Source organism: Hyaena hyaena, unplaced genomic scaffold, assembly GCF_003009895.1.
Source record: "Hyaena hyaena isolate Hyena2069 unplaced genomic scaffold, ASM300989v1 scaffold_853, whole genome shotgun sequence".
In the NCBI taxonomy this organism is placed as follows: Eukaryota; Metazoa; Chordata; class Mammalia; order Carnivora; family Hyaenidae; genus Hyaena; species Hyaena hyaena.
The window spans coordinates 494,754-516,223 of NW_024081486.1; the positions used below are offsets into that span (position 1 = coordinate 494,754).

The 21,470-nt window shown below is 42.8% G+C and overlaps 1 protein-coding gene across 1 annotated transcript in view; it reads left to right on the forward strand.

The window, feature by feature from the left end:
* The first annotated feature begins 12,731 nt into the window (after positions 1–12,731).
* MCF2 (MCF.2 cell line derived transforming sequence) overlaps positions 12,732–21,470 on the forward strand; it is an 84,136-nt gene continuing 75,397 nt past the window's right edge. The window contains exons 1-3 of the mRNA XM_039219997.1: positions 12,732–12,756; positions 16,744–16,858; positions 20,433–20,523. Of these exons, the coding sequence (XP_039075928.1) occupies positions 12,732–12,756; positions 16,744–16,858; positions 20,433–20,523 (231 nt within the window). The remainder of the gene's footprint in view (positions 12,757–16,743; positions 16,859–20,432; positions 20,524–21,470) is intronic.

The window sequence follows — 21,470 nt, forward strand, 5'->3', positions numbered from 1 at the left end:
GAGACAGCGTGAGCAGGGGAGGGTCAGAGAGAGAGGGAGTCACAGACTCTGAAACAGGCTCCAGGCTCTGAGCTGGCAGTCAGCACAGAGCCTGATGCGGGGCTCGAACCCACGAACCGCGAGATCATGACCTAAACGAAAGTCGGACGCTTAACCGACTAAGCCACCCAGGTGCCCCCACCACATGTATAGTTCTTTACAGAACGGTTCAGTCCGTCTCAAAATGTACCTGGCTGTATTCAGGAAAACCTGGTGTCTCCATTGAGTGCCTTTGAATCTGAAGAGAGGAGGGAGGACAAGCATCCCATAGATGTGCTCTTATTTTTCTTTTTAGTTTATTTATTTATTTTGAGGGGGTGGGAGGGCGGGGGGAGAGGGAGGGAGAGAGAGAGAGAGAGAGAGAGAGAATTCCAAGCAGTCGTCCCATTGTCAGCATGGAGCTGGACGCGGGGCTCGAACCCACGAACTGTGAAATTGTGACCTGAGACTCAACCAAGAGTTGGACGCTTAACTGTATAAAGTAGAAGTTTGAACTTCACTTTTATTTTAAAATGTTTATTTTTGAGAGCGAGAGACCGAGCACAAGTGCTCCTCCCGGAGCAGAGAGAGAGGGAGACACAGAATCGGAAGCAGGCTCCAGGCTCTGAGCTGTCAGCACAGAGCCCGATACGGGGTTTGAACTCAGACTGTGAGATCATGGCTGGGGCCGAAGTTGGATGCTAACTGACTGAGCCACCCAGGTGTCCCTGGAAGTTTAAACCTTAAAAAATCAAGTTATCACTTCCCATGCCCCCAAAAAGTTTCATGACAACATTTTCTTACTAGACCTCAAGCTTTGAAATCCAGTTTTTTATATATATATATAAACACATATGTATATGTTTTTTATACATTTTTAATACATTTATATGTATAAAAATACATATATGTATAATGTGTATGTATGTGTATATGTATGTTATATATTTCATATGTATTATACATAATTATATACTGACTTCATTTTTAGTAAGCTGCTAATCCCATAGGGGATGATTTTGAATAATATTTCCTCTATTTAAACTGAAATGGTGTGATTAGATAGCCTTAGACTCGTTGATGACACTTAAAAGTAACGCGCGTGTTCGAGGGGCGTCTTTGAGTTTGCAGGTGCAGGCCGGGTCACGTGATTAATCACAGCAAAAAGCAGCAGCCGGCCCCATTATTAATTGCAGTTTTGCACTTGATGGTTTACGAAAGAGGGTCAGGGCTGTTTCCTTAGTTAACATATTCCAAGGACCATTAACGGATGGCGTGTGTCTTTTGCATGCCTTAGAAGCTAATGGAAGTCATTTTCATTGGGTTGACCATCACAGATGCTGGGTATTTGAAACTCAGATTTTCTGAACCCAAGAAGAGACAGATAGCCACGGACTAGGAGATCTGGCCTGAAGTCGTATGGCTATGTGGATGTTGTGAGTTCTGACATTAGTGCGTCATCGTGCGTACTTTTATAGCTGGTGCTTTACATAGCTGCTCTCGAAAGGCCTGAAGTTATAATAAAAATTTAAAAATTTTAAAAGAGGCTAATGTTAATATTTACCTGTTGCTAAGCTAGTATGTTCAGAATTATCTAGTGGCAGTGGCTGTAGTGGTTGGCTATGGTAGTTTTGTCTTTAAGCTCACGTTCAAACGTGTCCCTGGTCGTTTGTATTGTGGGTACGGAATTGGGATGATTTGGACACATTAGGTGATGCCCCTTTGATTTACATGGCTTTCCCCCAAATTTCTTTTGTTAAGGAATGAATAGGAACATATAAAATTGTGTGATGAAGAATGTTTTTAGGTGTGGGTGTTTTTTTTGATGTTTGTTTATTTTTGAGAGAGAGAAAGAGTGCGAACAGGAGAAGGGGCAGAGAGAGAGGGAGACGCAGAATTCGAAGCAGGCTCCAGGCTCTGAGCTGTCAGCACAGAGCCTGATGCAGGGCTCAAACTCACGAGCCATGAGATCATGACCTGAGCCGAAGGTGGACGCTTAACCGACTGAGCCCCCCAGACACCCCTGACATTACATGTGTCTTTAAAGGGACCTCAGAGTTCCCTTGATCTTTGTTGCCACATCTAACTGATTAGTTTTCCATTTCAGACTGTGTCAATCACTGTATTTATCCTTCATCTCTAGCAGGGTAAAAACTCTACCTGATATGTTTTCTTACTATTATCTGTAAAACAAGTTTTAAGGGGGTCTTTCAAAGTGGATGCTTCATGGAAAAAGAAATCTGTAGTAACAGCCAAGGCCCAAACCAAACCTATCTGTGGTTATGTTGTACGTTATAGGCACTTCCTGATGCTGGCTTTTAAAAATTGTTGCTTAAGTGGTTGATATAAAACATTATCTTACTGTCTTTGAGGTTTGGATTTCCCACACGACAAATGCAACCAGGGACCTTCTTGAAAGTGCCATCTTCCTTGTGAAATGCCCATTTGTGTTTGTTTTTTTTTTTCACATTTCTATGGGGTGATTTTTTTTTATTGACTTAGAGTCTTTTATATATTCTGAATTCTGTTTACTCATTTTTTGAGAGACGGAGCAGAGCGCAAGCAGGGGAGGGGCAGAGAGAGAGGGAGACACAGAACCCGAAGCAGGCTCCAGGCTCTGAGCTGCTGGCAGAGCCCGACGCGGGGCTCAAACTCAGGACCTGCGAGATCACGACCTGAGCTGAAGTCAGACGCTTAACCAACCAAGCCACGCAGGCGCCCCTGGTGAAAGAAAATTTTAAATTTAATGTAGCCTAAATTATCCGTCTTTTCTTTTATGCTTTGGGCTGCTTGTATTCCGTTGAAGAACTTGTGGCCTACCACGGTTGGTACACACATTCTCCTGCATTTTCTCTGATACGATTCCCAGTGCTGTAGGCTTTGAATCTTTACTGGCGCATGACCATGAACACCAAGTTCTAAGTCACCCGGGAATGGGCAGATAGATGCCACAGGGCAACTGCCGTTCTCAGGACCTGCACCCTTTAATGGCTTTGGTCTCTGCGGATTTCTTTGTCCAGTTCAGCCGTTCACTGGAAAGGAAACCTCATTTTGTTTTTCCCACTGTGCTTTTGTATTTTGTAGCAGGAATGCTTTTCAAGGATTCCTAGTTCGCAGTGTGGCCAATAAGGGAAACTCCTCCATGTTCAAGTTTTATGTTCAAATAGGAGATCTTCTAAGAGTTTTCCTCGTATACAAGGCTTGAGATACAGACAAGGAACCATATTTTGCAGATGAACTGAAAGGTGGAAGTGGGGGCGCCTGGGTGGCTCAGTCAGTTAAGCATCGTCTAGGTTTTGGCTCAGGTCACCATCTCATAGTTCGTGGGTTTGAGCCCCGCGTCCGGCTCTGCGCTGGTGGTGCGGAGCCTGCTTGGGATTCTCCGTCTCCTTGCTCTGTGCCCCTCCCCCACTCATACACTGCCTCTGTCTCTATCAAAATAAATAAATAAACTTAAAAACAAAAAAGTTGAGAGTGGTCTTCTGGCCCCGATGCAGCTGTGACTGGGGAAGGTAAGAATTTAAATCTTTTCGGAACTGTGAGGCTAACCCAGTTGTGTGCCACCTGAATGCTCATGTGTACACTAAACCTTTAACATTACAGGATGACTTTTTTTTATCCTTAAACAATTGACCATGCAGCAGGCAGTGGTCCAAGTCTTTGCGTGTGTGATTGTCCCCATTTTCCCGGTAAAGGAAACTGAGGCACAGGGTGCGTAAGCAGGTTGTCTAGGGTTCAAGGTCCTGCAACTTGCAATTGTTGGAAGTGAAATTGGAATCCGGGCGATCTGTCTCGGGAGTGTGGGCTCCAAAGTACTGTGCTATCTGACGTCTATGAGAAATATTTTCGTGTGTGCAAAAAAAAATCAGAATTTTATGTGTATGCATCACTCAAGGTAAAATCCAAGATAAAACCACCATTTGAACCTCTTCTGTGACATCATTGTGGTGAATCTTTATGAACAGCCTTCGTCTTCTTTTTTCTTAACATTTATTTCCAAAGGTTGAGCATACTTCTGTTTGTTTTTCATGATTAAATTCCCGAGGAAGGAGAAGTAGAAGAGGTGCATCCTTGGCTCCAAGGAACTTTTTTCTTCCAAACGCTAATTCTGCCCTTCATTTTTTTTGTAAGTTTTATTGAGATATAATTCACTTATTACAATTTACTCATTTGAGGTGTAAAACTCAGGGTTTTGGGCTCCGTCACAGAATTCTGGAGCCATTGTTGGCAATCGATTTGAAGACATTTCATCATTCCTTTTTTAAAAATTTTCTTAACATTTAATTATTATTAGAGAAAGTGTGAGTGAGGGAGGGGCAGAGAGAGAGAGAGACAGAGAGACAGAGAATCCCAAGCAGGCTCCTCACTGTCAGCACAGACTCCTATGCAGGGATGCAACCTACGGACTGTAAGATCATGACCTGAGCCGAAATGAAAAAGACCCTCAACCGCCTGAACCGCCCAGGCGCCCCATCATTTCCTCATTCCCGAAAGAAACTCTTGCCCTCAGCTCCTCCATTTCCCTAGCCCCAAGCCACCACGAATCTACTTTGTGTCTCTCTCTCTCTCTCTGCCTATTCTGGATATTTCATATAAATGGAATAGTCTAATCCATGGCTTCCTTCACTTAGCATAGTATTTTCCAGACCCCTCCATGTTGAAGCAAGTATCAGTCCTTCATGACTTTCTTGCCAAATACTCCTCCACTGCGTGGATATGCTACCTTTTGTTTATTCGTCAGTTGATGGACATTTGCACTGTTTCTACCTTTTCATTATCAGGAATAATGCTATTAACATTTCTGTGCGTGTTTTTGTGGGGATGTGTACATTTTCTTTTTTTTTTTTTTAAAGACTTTATTTTTAAGTAATCTCTACACCCAATGTGATGGAGTCACGTACTGCATCAACTGAGCCAACCAGGCACCCGTGTTTTCATTTGAGGGGAGGTATATATTTAGACCTAGAATTGTGGGGTCATATGGTAATTCTCTATTTAGCTTTCTTTATTTAAAAAAATGTTTATTTTGAGAGAAGGAGCGTGCGAGTGGAGGGTGGAAGGAGCAGAGAGAGGGAGAGAGGGAATCCCAAGCAGACTCTGCGTTGTCAGCACACAGCCCAATGCGGGGCTTGATCCCACAACCATGGGATCATGACCTGAGCTGAAGTCAAGAGTCAGACAGATGCTCAACCAACTGAGCCACCCTTGCCTTTTTATTATTGATGAGTGTTTATTCATTCTAGAGACACGTTCCTTAACAGATAAACGATTTGCAAATATGTTCTCCCTTTCTGTGGATCGTCTTTATTTTCTCGTTAGTGTCCTTTGAAGCGCAAGAGCTTAAATTTTGAGAAAGTCAAATTAGCTATTTTTTCCTTTGTCGCTTGTGCTTTTGATGTCATAGATATGAAAGTTTTGTTTAGTGCAAGGTCCCAAAGATGTATTCCTATTTTTTAAGAGCTTTATCGTTTTAGATCTTAATGTTTCCTTTTTTTAACGTTTAATTTTTTTCTTTCATAGTTTATTGTCAGGTTGGTTTCCATATAACACCCAGTGCTCATCCCGACAAGTGCCCTCCTCCATGCCCATCACCCCCTTCCCCCTACCCTACCCCCATCAGCCCTCAGTTTGTTCTCAGCATTCAAGAGTCTCTCATGGTTTGCCTCCCTCCCTCTCCCCAACTATTTTTCCCCTTCTCCTCCCCCATGGTCCTTCGTTTTTAACATTTATTTATTGGGGCGCCTGGGTGGCTCTGTTGGTTAAGTGCCTGACTCTTGGTTTTGGCTCAGGTCATGATCCCACGGTTTGTGAGTTCGAGCCCTGCGTCAGGCTCTGCACTGTCAGCTCTGTCTCACAGTGTTTATTTATTTTGAGAGAGTGAGCGAGTATGAGTGGCTGTGTGGGAGGGGCAGAGAGCGAGGGGGAGAGAGAATCCCAAGCAGGCTCCATGCTGTCAGCTGTCAGCTGTCTTATAAGCCACGAGCCCATGACCTGAGCCGAAATCAAGAGCCAGACGTTTAACCCACTGAGCCACCCAGGCACCCGTAGGTCTTACGTTTCAGTGTTTGATTCCTTTGAGGTAATTTTTGTATGTGGTGCAAGCTGCAGGTCCAATTTTATTTTTTCCCCAACTTCATTCTTTTGAATGTGGGCATCCTGTTGACCCATCACCATCTGTTGAAGAGACTTCTTTCCTCCTTGAATTGTCTTGTCAAACATCAATTGATAATGATGTCTCAATTTGGTTTCCTCAGTTGTACCATGTACCACTCTGGTACATCTAAAATGACAGCCGCGGGGGCGACGGCTGGTAGAGTATGTGACTCCTGATCTCAGGGTCGTGGGTTCAAGCCTCATGTTGAGCGCAGAGCCTATTTTAAAAAATACAAATCAAACGACAGTTGTGAAATCTAATGACGTGTGTGTGTTTGAGTGTGTATACATGTAAATGTGGGTGTATATATCACAACGACAAAGAGGTTGGGAATGTATTTTTTAATTTCCTGTTTTTCCTTTTTAGGATTGCAATTGATTTGTTCTGAGGTTCTTCATACCATAGGGTTTGGGATGGAAAAGTATAAACACTGAATAAAATGTGACGGCGAATCCAAGGTATCTCCAGATTTCAGAAATGTTAACATCGGAAAATAAAAAAGAGCGTTTTACAATAGTACTCAAATCAAGTTTTTTTTTCTGGAGCTTAGAACACACAAAAGACGGACTTTCACTTCTGTTTTCTGGAAAGGAAAACAGAAATAGGTGCTTAGAAATAACTTGAGTCACGGGAACCTTCAGTGAATTGCCGGAGGTTATACCGTCAGTGGGTGGCTAATCGATCATGGAACCCACCAGTCTCTACGGCCCCATTATTGTGTTGCCTGCTTGGGAAATATCTTCGTACCAAGTCACTGATCCTGGATCGGAGGCATCTCGGAAGCCTCCTGTCTGGACGCATGCAGACTTCTCTCGGGTTTGCTTCTAGTCTTGCTTTCTAGCTGTAGCTAGACTACTCCGTACTCTAAACTCAAGCCAAATCAGGCCACATCCAGCCTCCGATACCTTCACCCACTCCTGCGCAGGCCCCTTATTTCTTTTACCTGGAATGTCCTATGTTCCCTGTCCATGTATTTGAGCCTTAATCAGTTTTCAAGGCCCAGCTCAGATGTTACATCATCTCTGAAACTGTCCTTTTTTTTCCCACTTGCTCAATTTACATGTAATAATCTCACCCATTACATCCTATATTGTGTATTTCTATTACGCACATACTGCACTATATATTATGGCCAGTTGTTTATATGTTGGATCTTCTATACATTTTTAAGCTTTTTAAAAATTCTTTTTAATGTTTATTTTTTGAGAGAGAGCGAGAGAGTGAGTGAGCATGATCAGGGGAGAGGCAGAGAGAGAGGGAGACACAGAAGCTGAAGCAGGCTCCAGGCTCTGAGCTAGCTGTCAGCACAGAGCCTGATGCAGGGCTCGAACTCATGAACTGTGAGATCGTGACCTGAGCGGAAGTCGGATGCTTAACTGACCGAGCCACCCAGGCGCGCCCCTGATTCTACTTTTTAAAGCATAACACAAGTCAAGACCACAGTTCAGGGACTTGCATGTGCTAAGTCATTGCCGTTTACAGATGGATAGTGTATCTGCCTCTCATATTGAAAGAGAAAAAATTACACTCCTAGAATTCCATCTGCCTCATGACAGGATTAAGGATTCAAAACCTAATTTTATCTGAGTTACGCACATCAGCAATAGGGAACTTTCAAAGAGATGATTGCTAAAAATAAGCAGCATTGTCAAGAATTTCATGCTGGAAAAATAATGGCATTTCTTGCAAAAGGTTGTTTATAAACGATCTTGATGTAGTTTGGAGTGAAACTCTTCCTGGAAGAAAATGACAGGTTGTGGAAACCTCTCTGGCTAGTAATTTGCAGCAGAGCTAATTGAGTATATTCTTCCGAGTGCAGATTCTAGACCGTCTGTCTGAAGAAGGCTAGGGAACTGAATAGAAAGCTTCTGCTAAATCTACGAGATTCTACCTTGGGTCTGAGCAGCACTTGGTGCCTGGCAGCTGTTGAGTATGAATTTGTTGAAGGAATAAGTATGAATGGGAGCACTATACCTCTTGAAAGATTGTTGTTGAGACCAGAGCAAATGCATACAAAATGCTCTGTGCCGTGCCTGGCAGATAGCAGGTGCTCAGCAAATGATACGTGCCGTTAATCAGATACTACACCTTTCCCGTCTGTTTCCATACTGGCAGTAGCCATAGAAGACATGGTGTCCCTCCAATAGACGTTTCCATTGGTTTTCCTTCTGTTGCAATCTGAGCTCCATTTTTGCTGCTGCTTTTTAGGAAAACGCGAGACTATAGAGGCGTTTGCCCTTTGACACAGTCTGTTTGCCCAGACAGAATGACGTGTGTGCAGCACGGTTCAGAACTCGTTTTCTTCTGTCGTCTGTGAGAGAAAGGATAAATGTCCATGAGGGAGAGTGTCACTGTGAAATCAAGCCCAGTGGTTGGAATTATTGCTGTCACACAGCAGAATGTTGAGTAGAAACACTTTCTATAAAATGAGAATGCTTAGAGGGCACCTGGCTGGCTCTGTCAGCAGAGCACACGACTCTTGATCTCGGGACTGTGAGTTCAAGCCCCGTGTTGCGTGTAGAGATTACTTATTGTTTTTAAAGGTAGGTTTCATGCCCACCATGAGGTTTGAACTCACAACCTTGAGATCAAGAGTTGCATGCTTTACCCAGTGAGCCAATCAGATGCCCTGGGTGTAGAGATTACTTAGATTTTTTTTTTTAATCTTTAAAAAAATGAGAATGCTCATAGATACCAACTTATTTCCACTTTCTCAACTATCGTTTTCCCTCTAGGGGTTGATAAACTCAGTCGGGTTGAAATTCCTGGGAGTAGTGATACACACTCATGTCATGGAGGCATAGACTCTTGCAGAAGTAAGACACGAGCAGTCATTTACTCCAACCCAAATGCATGCTTGACTGTCCTTGCCTGCCTCCTTACCACAGGGCAGCTCGGCCTGTGTTCAAACACTATTTGTGACAGGGAAGGGCTGCTCTCTCTACCTATCACGGCAGTCATTTCATCTACAGAGTGTTCTGTTATTTTTTAATTATTTTATTTATTTATTAACATTTAAAAAATGTTTATTTTTGAAAGAGAGAGAGAGAGCACAAGCTGGGCAGGGGCGGGAAGAGAGGGAGACATGAATCGGAAGCAGGCTCCAGGCTCCGAGCTGTCAGTATAGAGCCCGACACAGGGCCCAAACTCATGAACTGTGAGATCCTGACCTGAGCCAGAGTCAGGAGAGCATTCTGACTTTTAGAACTAAGTGCTTCTTCACATGGAGTCTATAGAGGTCTCTCTGTTGCTTTGTCTTCTTTCTCTCGTTCTGAGGGGAAAACCAAGCAATCAATGAACCAGCTACCTAATTAACCAGCCAACCAACACACCAATAGAATACGTGATCAAATAGCATGGATACTGGAGACATAGCCCAAGGAGTTGTGTGTGTAGGTGTGTTGGGGGATGTGGCAGTGTGCTTCATACCCACTGTTTCACAAACCAATTTGATCATCAACCTTTACTTTCACCCAGAGTATCTATCCACACTTGACAGAATGTAACACCTAGTACCTGGAAAAATGTTTGTTTAAAAAAGTAAATGGATACAAAATCAATCTTTAAACACTATATTCTTTGTGATTTTTTTTTTTTTTAAGTAAGCTCCACACGCGGCGCCTGGGTGGCTCAGTCAGTTGAGCGTCTGACTTTGGCTCAGGTCATGATCTCGCGGTTCGTGGGTTCAAGCCCCGCGTCGGGCTCTGTGCTGACAGCTCAGAGCCTGGAGCCTGCTTCGCATTCTGTGTCTCCCTTTTTCTCTGCCCCTCCCCCACTCGTGCTCTCTCTCTGTCTCTGAAAAATAAACAAACATGGAACAAAAGTTTAAAGTATGCTCCATGCCCAGCGTGGGATTTGAATTTACAACCCTGGGATTAACAGTTGCATGCTCTACTGACAGAATAAATCAGGTGCCTCTAAATTCTTCCTGTTGGAGTTCTGAGCTTGTCTCCTCATTTGCACAAATCATTTTCTTCTTCTTTTTTTTCTTTAGTGATCTCTGTGTCCAACGTGGGGCTCAAACTCACCACCCTGAGACCAAGAGTCGCGTGCTCCACTGACTGAGCCAGCCAGATGCCCCCGCACAACTATCTGTTATAAAATAAATATTAATGATGAGTTCATAATTTATGGTCAAGGCAGTAAAAACTTGTCCTCATTTGCTTCCTAATCATATGTATGGAATGAATGAATTGGCAGACACTTTACTTGTCTTTTGCTTTTAGGTTGTACTGGATTGTGTTAGAGTTCAAGTGCATGGTTGCTCAGCAGAGCTCTTAGTGAAGGGCTGTTCCATCCGGGTGTTTTTAGGGTATTCGTCAGATTACTTACCGAGTTAGTGCCATTTTATTTTGGCTTCCCAACCAACTCGTTTACGGTTTAGCAGCTAGTAACAAGTTCTTCCAAAGTAAGAAGAAGAATGTGTGCTTTCCATTCGTGAGTAAGCTGGGCGGAACTCAGTGTCAGCTTTCTCCAAAGTCAGTTCTCTCTCTCTCTCTCTGTTTTTATCTTTTGTGGCTGCTCAGTGATAGCCGTGTGTCTTCTGTCTCCTTTCATGTGCTGCCTCCTCTTCCTTCAAGTCTGTTTCCAGCCCAGAATGTGATCATTTCTTAAAGTAGTGACATCGTCTCTCTCACCCATTATTTCATCCTTTTTCATCAGTATGGAAATGTTCCCCTTTTTGGCACAATTGGGGGCGTGAAACTTCCGTCTGTTTTTCTTGTAACTATGGATTTTACCTGCTCTTGGATCTCTGAGATGGGAAGGGGTCCGAGAAAGCATTTGTTCTGAAAAGGGGCCAGTGAGGCCAGTGGTCGAGAGTGACTTGCTCAAGGTCACAGAGCTGCTCTGTGGCTCAGCCAGCGCTAGGCCTGGGTCCTTCCACTTGCGGCTCTTGACCTGATTTTATTTTATGCCCCGATGCCTCTTATTACATGAACGGATTAAACAATTGTAGACTAGGGGCGCCTGGGTGGCTCAGTCGATTACGTAGCCGACTTTGGCTCGGGTCATGATCTCACAGTTCATGGGTTTGAGCCCCGTATTGGGTTTTGAGCTGACAGTGTGGAAGCTAGAGCCTGCTTCGAGTTCTGTGTCTCTCCCTCTTTCTTTCTCTGCCCCTTCCCCACTTACCCTCTGTCTCTCTCTCTCAAAAATGAATAAATATTAAACAAAAAATTTTTAAGTTTATTTATTTGGAGTGGTGGGGAGAGGGACAGGAAGAGAGGGAGAGAGAGAGAATCCCAAGCAGGCTCTGCACTATCAGCACAAAGCCTGATGCGGGGGCTCGAACCACGAACCGTGAGATCATGACCTGAGCCGAAGTCAAGAAACAGACACTTAACCGACTGAGCCCCCCAGGCTCCCCACAAGCACATTTTTTTTCTCTGAGGAAACTTGCAGCATTAAAAAAAAATAACTGTTCAGCAGGCTGGATGTGACGACTCAAAAATGTAAATGCACAGGCCAGGGCCTGGGACATAGCAGGCGTCTACTGTTTTTAATTACGAAACATTTTTAGGAATTGACTTTTATGTCTTGACACATTGCAGATTTTTAATGGCATGTGTTTTATGAAAATAAATATGTCACTTTTTTTTTTTTTAATGTTTCAAATCGGAGTACTTATGTGAAGGGCTGGGTCATTCTATAACCGATACCCATTACCCTGTCTAGTGTGGACCCATTGAGAACTTCGGTTTCTCATGCCCTTGAGCAAGATTGTCTCTAGGATTTGACGAGCACTGAGGAAGCTAATGTGTCATGAGCCTGACCCCATCAGCTACTCGGTCTTTGAAGGCCCTTTGTATCGCAGAGCCGTGGAAAATATGGCTTCTCTAAGAGATATGGAACCACAGGCATTAAAACCAAAAATCCAGAATAGCCTTATTTGATGACTTGTTTTCTTCACAAAGTTATCCTTGCTTGTGGACCAGAGGCAGGGAGTAGACTTTGACTTCTGGCTCCTGTAGAGTTCACCAGGACCGAACATGACAAGTTAGCGCTGAAGATCGGGGGCAACTAACACATACCCTTAACCACTCCACTCTTGTCCTGACTTATGAGACGGCATAAGAATGCCTTCCTCGGGCTTATTTTAAGGATCCCATAAGCTAAAAGACCCAAGAAGGGCTCTGTAATCGCTAATAAACTTTGCAGAATGAAAGTCATTATCAGAAGAAGACCATCTGCTGCAGTATCTTGAAGTGACAGTCTACCCTTTAAATGAATTGGGACGCCCTGGGGTTGGGACCTTGGCCCCTGGCATTCTGGGGAGTGAGAGTAGTTTATGTCGTAGGTCTTGATGCTGCGAACTGGGACACTGGTCCCACTTCCCTGACGATATTTTCAAGAGTGCGTTTTCCTTGCCCTGGAGCCGAGAGGAGTAGAGAGGGAAGATCAGTGTGTCTGCGGGGGCCCCCAGGGTCCTTTTCAGCATAATGAGAAATCGCGCGGACGCTTCCGGCTGAGCTCTAATACGCGTGTCATCTCTCCCACTTTCTCGTTTGTCATAGAAACCGAGCTCCTGCTCCGCGTGAAGGACATCAGTCATTTCTTGATGCAAGATATCGCCTTCTTGTCTGGTAAGCAGACTTTTCGTATATTTAGACTAGATCAGGGTTTGGATTTCTTTTTTTAAATTATGTATTTCCTTGCTCCCTAAGTAATGCTATTGTTTTACAATTATTTATTTATCTTGAGAGAGAGTGAGCGGAGGAGGGGTGGAGGGGGATGAGAAGAGAGAATCCCAAGCAGGCTCCTCATTGTCAGTGCAGAGTCCAGTGTGGGGCCCGAACCCACAAACTGGTAGATCATGACCTGAGCCAAAATCAAGAGTTGGGTGCTCCACCGAGTGAGCCACCCAGGCGCCCCAAATGAATGAATTTCTTAGCGAAATGAGTGGGGTCCTTATTACATAAGTAGCCGTACACACAGGCGTGCGTGCACGCGCACACATGCACACACGGAGCTTGAGAAGCACTCTTTTAAATGTTTAAGTTTTTATGTATTTAAGTAATCTCTGCACATAACGTGGGGCTCCAAATGAGGACCCTGAGATCAAGAGTTGCATACTGAGAAGCACTATTTTCATAAACATTTATGCATTATGCACATAGCTGCTAAACAAATAGACATTTAGAGGGTAGGGGCTTTAACTGTGTTTCGATCTGTGATGGCTGCAAGCAGGATTCTGAGAGAGAGGGTGGTAACTGAGGTGACTTCCTCAGGATGTTCTCTTCTGCTATTTTTTAACATGTTTTCATGTTATTTAACATGATTATTTAACATGTTTTCAAATGTTTATTTGACATGATTATTTAACATGTTTTCAAATGTTTATTTATTTTTGAGAGAGAGAGAGAGAGAAACCAAGTGAGAGTGGGAGAGGAGCAGAGAGAGGGAGACTCAGAATCTGAAGCAGTCTCCAGGCTCAGAACTGTCAGCCCAGAACCTGATGCAGGGCTCAAACTCACGAAATGAAACGTGAGCTTGTGACCTGAGCCAAAGTCGGATGCTTAACTGACTGAGCCACCCAGGCGCCCCTCTGATTATTTAAATGTTTCTTACAAACACCGTCAAGTGACCCTAATTAAGTAGCATGTACTAAGTTAATTTTTTAAGAGTGTCATTTATGATAAAGTTTTACTTTTCATATATTATATGCATTGGTATGTTGCATATTAGCATATGCATTTGTACATAATTTTTAAAAATTGTGATAACATACTCATAATGTAAAATTGACCATCTTAACCATTTTTTAAAAAATAGAATCTCGATGGGGCGCCTGGGTGGCTCAGTTGGTTAACCGTCTGACTTTGGCTCAGGTCATGATCTCGCGGTTCATGGGTTTGAGCCCCATGTTGGGCCGTGTGCTGACAGCTAGCTCAGAGCCTAGAGCCTGCTTCATATTCTGTGTCTCCCTCTCTCTCTGGCCCTCCCCTGCTCACACTGTCTCTCTCTCTCTCTCAGAAATAAATAAAACATTAAAAAAAAAAATAGAATCTCCATTTGGGGTGCCTGACTGGCTCAGTTTGTTAAGCATGTGACTCTTGGTTTCCACTCAGGTCATGATCTCACAGTTTATGAGGTCAAGCCCCACGTCCGGCTCTGTGCTGACGGCTCTGTGCTGACAGCAGAGCCTGCTTGGGATTCTCTCCCTCTCTCTACCCCTCTCCTGCTCTCGCTCTCTCTCCCTCTCTCAAAATAAGCAATAAAAAAAAGTACAGTCTCCATTTTATTTTTTTCCAGAGAACAATTTCTCTTCAGTCCACAAAGGCCTGCTTCATATCCTTTATCTCCTTCTCTCTCTGCCCCTTCCCTGCTCAAGCTCTCTATCAAAAATCAATAAACATTTAAAGAAAAGATTGTTGCTCAGGTATACTGTGTCCTTGCAAATTGCCTGTCTACTCGTTCTGTCAATTATTGAGAGAGGAGTGGTGAAATTTTTTGACTAAAGTTGTGGATTTGTCTGTTTTTCCTTGTAGCTCTATTAGTTTTGGTTTCATGGGTTTTGAAGCTTCGTTATCAGGTATATAAGCATTTAGGATTATTATATTCTTTTGATGAATTTCCCACTGGTTGGTTATCAAAAGATTTTCTTTTCTTTTTAAAGTCTGTTTATTTATTTTGAAAGAGAGAGTGTATGTGAGTGAGCGGGGGAAGAGCAGAGAGAGAAAATCCCAAATGGGCTCCACACTGAATGTGAGGCACCCAATGAAGTCATCTAATTTTAGACAAAATAGATTTCAGAGTCAGGACTATAACTAGATATTAAGAAAATCATTTGAGGCTGCGCCTGGGTTGTTCAGTAGGTTAAACATCCGACTCTTTTTTTTTTTTTTTAATATTTTTATTTATTTCTAGGCGAGAGAGGGAGAGAGAGACAGCGTGAACAGGGGAGGGCCAGAGAGAGAGAGGGAGACACAGACTCTGCAACAGGCTCCAGGCTGTGAGCTGGCAGTCAGCACAGAGCCCGACGCGGGGCTCGAACCCACGAACCGCGAGATCATGACCTAAGCGAAAGTCGGACACTAAACCGACTAAGCCACCCAGGCACCCCAGCATCCGACTCTTGATTTCAGTTTAGGTCATGATCTCACGAACTGTGAGATTGAGCCCTGAGTCAGGCTCTGTGTTCTCTCTCTCCCTTTCTCTCTGCCCCTTCCCTGCTCCCTCTCTCTCTCTCTCTCTGTTTCTCTCTCAAAATAAACTCTAAAAAAAAAAGAAATTACATGAAAAATAAAATGTTTCTTGTAGATAGTATATAGTTGGGTCTTGATTTTTTTAATCCAGTTTGACCATCTCTAACTTTTAATGGGGATGTCAGGATTATTTACATTTAATGTGATTATCCATATGGCTGGGTTTAAATCTACCATTTTACTATTTGTTTTCTACTTGCCCCATTGATTCTTTCTGTTTTTCCCTCCATTTCTGCTTTGTTTTGCATTAAGTATTTTTATCATTCCATTCTCTCTCCTTTGTCATTGTCATATTTTTTTTAAAGTTTATTTTTTAAGTAATCTCTACACCCAACGTGAGGCTTGAACTCACAACCCCAAGATCAAGAATCGCATGCTGTTCCGACCGAGCCAGCCAGGCACCTTACCATTGTGGTATTTTTAGTGCACATTGCATTTTTTTTATATCCTTCTATCTTTATTCACTTGAATCCAGCCAAATATGAATTAGAACTAAACTTCTCAAAAAATTTCCATTAGCAAGCTAAATTCGAAGGCCACCCTATAACTTTCCTCCTAAAATAGTCCTTTAACTTGTATTTCGCACTAAGTATTTATTGAGCACCTACTCTGTGCCCAGTCATTAGGCCGCCTGTAGGGTAGGACCTTAAACATGTGTAAGGCTCATCCCTGCACTTAGATGGCTTTCATTCTTAATGTTCCATCCCCTCCAGGCCGTGTGGAGGGCTCTGTTATAGGGTGTGTGCATACTGAATTTTAACTCACGAAGAATTTATGGTGTTTGCCGTTTCTTTGCATTCTTTAGTCAGAGTTCTGTACCATTGTCGCCATTACTGCTTATGTTGTTTCTTCCACCAATTCGTTTGAACGTCACTTATTTCCTGTAGTTTATATCCTATATTCTCTCAGGTTCACCATAGCTGGAAGTGGTTGATTATATCAAGGTTTCCATTTCCTGTCAAGCCGTCAGTCACCCAGTTGGGATTTAGGCCCTTAGCATGTGTATAGAAACAATTATTCCCCAGTAATACCCTTGGTTATCCAACGTGGGGGCTCAACTGTGTTTTCAATTATATTTATTATATGCGTTCCATGAAAACTTTTCCTGACTGTAATTACTCCTTTTGCTTTCTCTCTTGCTCTCTCTTTCTTCTTTCGTACATTCTGTTTTCATTTAGAAGCTACTTGGCTACTTCTTAAACTTAGGAGCGTGGCGCCATTTTGATTTATGTGGAGACCGTCATCCTTAGGAAAGTTATATTGGCCTCAAACTATCTTCTAGCCCCCCCTTTCGGATCGTCTTTCTTGTATTGTTGTCACATGAATTGTTAATTAGGTTGCTTTTTTTTTTTAATACTGTTTTAGGTGGCCGCGGAAAGGATAATGCTTGGATCATTACTTTCCCAGAAAATTGTAATTTCAGATGTATACCAGAAGAAGTGATAGCAAAAGTGCTGACTTACTTGACATCTATTGCAAGGTATAGCATTTCATTACACTTTTTAAAATTTGTTATGTATCGGATACACATTTGAACATAATAAAGGGAAAATGGCTTTTTAGTGTGGCTGTAATTATTATTATAAGTGATTATAAGACTCACCTTCAGAGGAGATAAGAAACTTAGAAGGCGAAGCGGACAGCTACCTAAATTATTAAAAACAATTATACCGAGGACCTATGAAAACAGAATTGGGAGTCTAGAAATATTTGTCTTCATGAAGAAGGACATAGGTTGAAAATGATGATCCTACTTAAAGCCTTTGATTTGCCTATAAGGAAACCTTCCTAGCCAAGAGTGAGGGTAGCTGTTCTCCCAAGGATAAAAAATGAAGACTGAATGTTAAATAGATTCAAAGGCGATATTGGAATTTATTAGGAGGAACTTCTTGATATTAGAAATCATTTGAGACTAGAATGCTTTCAAAGGTAAGTTTCAAAAGCTTCCTTAAGGATTTTATTTAGGTTGAAAACAAATTTTTATTTATTTTTTTAAAAGTTTATTTACTTTGAGAGAGAGAGAGAGAGAGCCCAAGCAGGGGAGGGCAGAAAGAGGGAGAGAGAGGGGGCGCCTGGGTGGCTTAGTCGGTTAAGCATCTGACTTTCGCTTAGGTCATGATCTCACGGTTCGTGGGTTCGAGCCCCATGTCGGGCTCTGTGCTGACTGCCAGCTCAGAGCCTGGAGCCTATTTCAGAGTCTGTGTCTCCCTCTCTCTCTGACCCTCCCCTGCTCACGCTGTCTCTCTCTCTCTCTCTCCTAGAAATAAATAAAAATAAATAAAAATAAATTTAAAAAAAAAAAAAGAAAAAAAGAAAGAGGGAGAGAGAGAGGATCCCAAGCATGATCTGTGCTGTCAGCACAGAGCTCGACGTGGGGCTTGAACTCATGAACCATGAGATCATGACCTGAGTGGAAATCGAATCAGATGCTTAGCCGACTGAGCACCCCCAGGTGCCCTGAAAACAGATTTTTAAAGGAAACAGTTTCCATTTATTAACTGTGATGACTAAGAGGGCACAAGTCTACAGTGGTAAAAGTATGAAGAATCTCATGAACAAAAGTCACATCACAGAAAACTAAATTTATACTGCACCCCTTAAGTAAAGTAAAAAATTATTCATTAAACTTCCTTCTCTCAAGGAGCAGACAAGATAGAAACCTATATTTAACAGTGTTTTTCTGAGTGAGTGAATGAATGAATGAATGAATGGATCATGGGCTCTTGATGGGTTGCCATGAAAAGTTTAATCTGATGTCATGAAGGACAGCTGTCTATAAAATTTTCCCATACCCAGGTTTGCACTGTGCCAAATTTATCTTAGTGACCTATTTGCTTTATGCCATCACTTGACTATTTAAAAGAATGACATTAGGGGCACCTGGGTGACTTAGTTGGTTAAGCATCTGACTCTTGATTTTGGCTCAGGTCATGATCTCACAGTTCGTGGGACTGAACCCAGCATTGGGCTCTGTGCTGGTGGTACGTTCTCTCTCTCTTTCAAAATAAATAAATAGGGACGCCTGGGTGGCTTAGTCGGTTAAGCGTCCGACTTTCGCTTCGGTCATGATCTCGCGGTTCGTGGGTTCAAGCCCTGCGTTGGGCTCTGTGCTGACTGCCAGCTCAGAGCCTGGAGCCTATTTCAGAGTCTGTGTCTCCCTCTCTCTCTCACCTTCCCCTGCCCACGCTGTCGTTCTCTCTCTCTCTCCTAGAAATAAATAAAAATATTTAAATAAATAAATAAACTTAAAAAAAATGACATTAGTACCAAAAAAGAAATTTTATTTTTTTCTCACATAGCCTTGCAATTTTCTTTGTTTAATCTTTTATTTATTTATTTATTTTTATTTATTTTTTAATAAATAGTTTATTGTCAGGTTGGTTTCCAACAACACCCAGTGGTCATCCCAACAAGTGCCCTCCTCCATACCCATCACCCCCCCTCCCCCCCACACCCTTCAGTTCTCAGTTTGTTCTCAGCATTCAAGAGTCTCTCATGGTTTGCCTCACTCCCTCTCCCCCACTATTTCCCCCCTTCTTCTCCCCCACGGTTCTCCGTTAAGTTCCTCCTAATCCTCCTATGTGTGCAAACATATGGTATCTGTCCTTCTCTGCCTGACTTATCTCACTCAGCAAAACACCCTCGAGTTCCATCCATGTTGCTACACATGGCCAGATTTCCTTCTTTCTCATTGCCATGTAGTATTCCATCGTATAGATAAACCACATCTTCTTTTTTTTTTTTTAATATTTATTTTTTTTCTGGTTTCATAAGATTTTATTTTATTTTTTGTTTACAAATAGTTTATTGTCAAATTAGTTTCCACATAACACCCAGTGCTCATCCCCACAAGTGCCCTCCTCCATGCCCCTCCCCCCTCCCCCCGACATCCATCAGTCCTCAGTTTTTGTCAGCATTCAAGAGTCTCTCATGGTTTGCCTCTCTCCCTTTCCCCCACCATTTCTCCCCTTCTTCTCCCCCTTGTTCCTCAGTTAAGTTCCTCCTAATCCTCCTATACGTGCAAACATATGATATTTGTCCTTCTCTGCCTGACTTATTTTGCTCAGCATAACACCCTCAAGGTCCATCCATGTTGCTACACATGGCCAGATGTCATTCTTTCTCATTGCCATGTAGTATTCCATGGTATAGATAAACCACATCTTCTTGATCCATTCGTCCGTTGATGGACACTTAGGCTCTTTCCATGTTTTAGCTATTGTGGAGAGTGCTGCTATGAACATTGGGGTACATGTACCCCTATGCCTCAGCATTTCTGTATCCCTTGGGTAAATTCCTAGCAGTGCTATTGCTGGGTCATAGGGGAGTTCGATTGTTAGTTTCCTGAGGAACCTCCACACTGTTTTCCAGAGGGGCTGTACCAGTTTACATTCCCACCAACAGTGTAGGAGGGTGCCCGTTTCTCCACATCCTCGCCAACATCTAGAGTTCTCTGATTTGCTCATTTTAGCCACTCTGGCTGGTGTGAGGTGGTATCTCAGTGTGGTTTTGATTTGTATTTCCCTGATGAGGAGGGATGCTGAGCATCATTTCATGTGTCTGTTGGCCATCTGGATGTCCTCTTTGGAGAAGTGTCTGTTCATATCTTCTGCCCATTTCTTCACTGGGTTGTTTGTTTTTCGGGTGTGGAGTTTGGCGAGTTCCTTATAGATTCTGGATATTAACCCTTTATCTGATATGTCATTTGCAACTATCTTTTCCCATTCCGTTGGTTGCCTATTAGTTTTGTGGGTTGTTTCCTTTGCTGAAACCACATCTTCTTGATCCATTCATCCATTGATGGACACTTAGGCTCTTTCCACGTTTCGGCTATTGTTGAGAGTGCTGCTATGAATAAAAGAAATTTTAAATATTGAGTAGTGGAACATGGAATTAAATTGGTTTTCCCATGCAGTGCTTTGTGATAGCTTTCCCAAGCCGAAGAAATTTATCTTTAGTTAAGGCATCAAATGCAAATGAAATAGTCAGAATTAAGGACATACCTCGTAAATCTGGGTAGTTACTGAGAAAAAATACTATTTTTTATCTTGTAGGCAAAATGGATCTGACTCCCGGTTTACCATTATTCTTGATCGAAGATCAGATACATGGTCTTCTCTCAAAATTTCTCTCCAGAAAATCTCAGTAAGTACCAATGCATTTTGCAGTAGCTTTTTTCTTAAGTTTTGTTTATTTTTGAGAGAGAGGTTGGCCACTTAACCGACTGAGCCACCCAGGCGCCCCTACAAAAACTTTTTATTTTTGTTTTATATAATACTTTCTGTTTATGGGAGTAAAGATTATGCTGATACTGATGAAGACAATGAAAGTACTGATGGAAAAAATAAAAACAGATGGGATGGGGGTGCCCCGGTGGCTCAATCGGTTAAGCGTCCGACCCTTGGTTTTGGCTCAGGTCATGATCTCCCGGTTTGTGAATTTGGGCCCAGCATGGGGCACTGTGCAGAGCCTGCTTCGGATTCTCTCCTTCCCTCTCTCTGCCCCTTCTCTCTCAAAAGAAATGAATAAAAAAAAATCGATGGCATGGGGAGATGAGAAAGTAGGAAGAAGGGTTGGTATAGGAAATTGAGCTAGACAATGCCATCTGAGATGAAACCTCTTGGGGAAGAACCATTAGCTGGATTATGAGTGAGAAGAAACTCATGGTTCCCTGTGCCTTTCAGAGCAAGGCAATTTTTATGGGAGCTTTTGTTTTTAAGGTTTATTTATTTTGAGAGAAAGAGAGAGAGTGCACGGGTAGGGGAGGGGCAGAGGGAGGGAGGGAGGGAGGGAGGCTCCATGCTTAGCGCAGAGCCTGATGCGGGGCTTGATCTCACCACCTCGAGATCACAACCTGAGCTGATTATCAAGAGTCAGATCGTTAACTGGCTGAGCCACCCAGATGCCCCCACTTTTTAACATTTTGATGTGTGTCTTTCTAGACGTTTCTTCCCCTGGGATAGAGTAGGGCAATGACTCAACAGGGATAGGACTTAGCTCCCCTAGTGGAATCTAGCCCTTAGCTTTTCAAGATCCAGATAGAGAAAACAGTGTCCCTAAGAGAAAAATATGAGAGCTGGGATCCTGCTCTC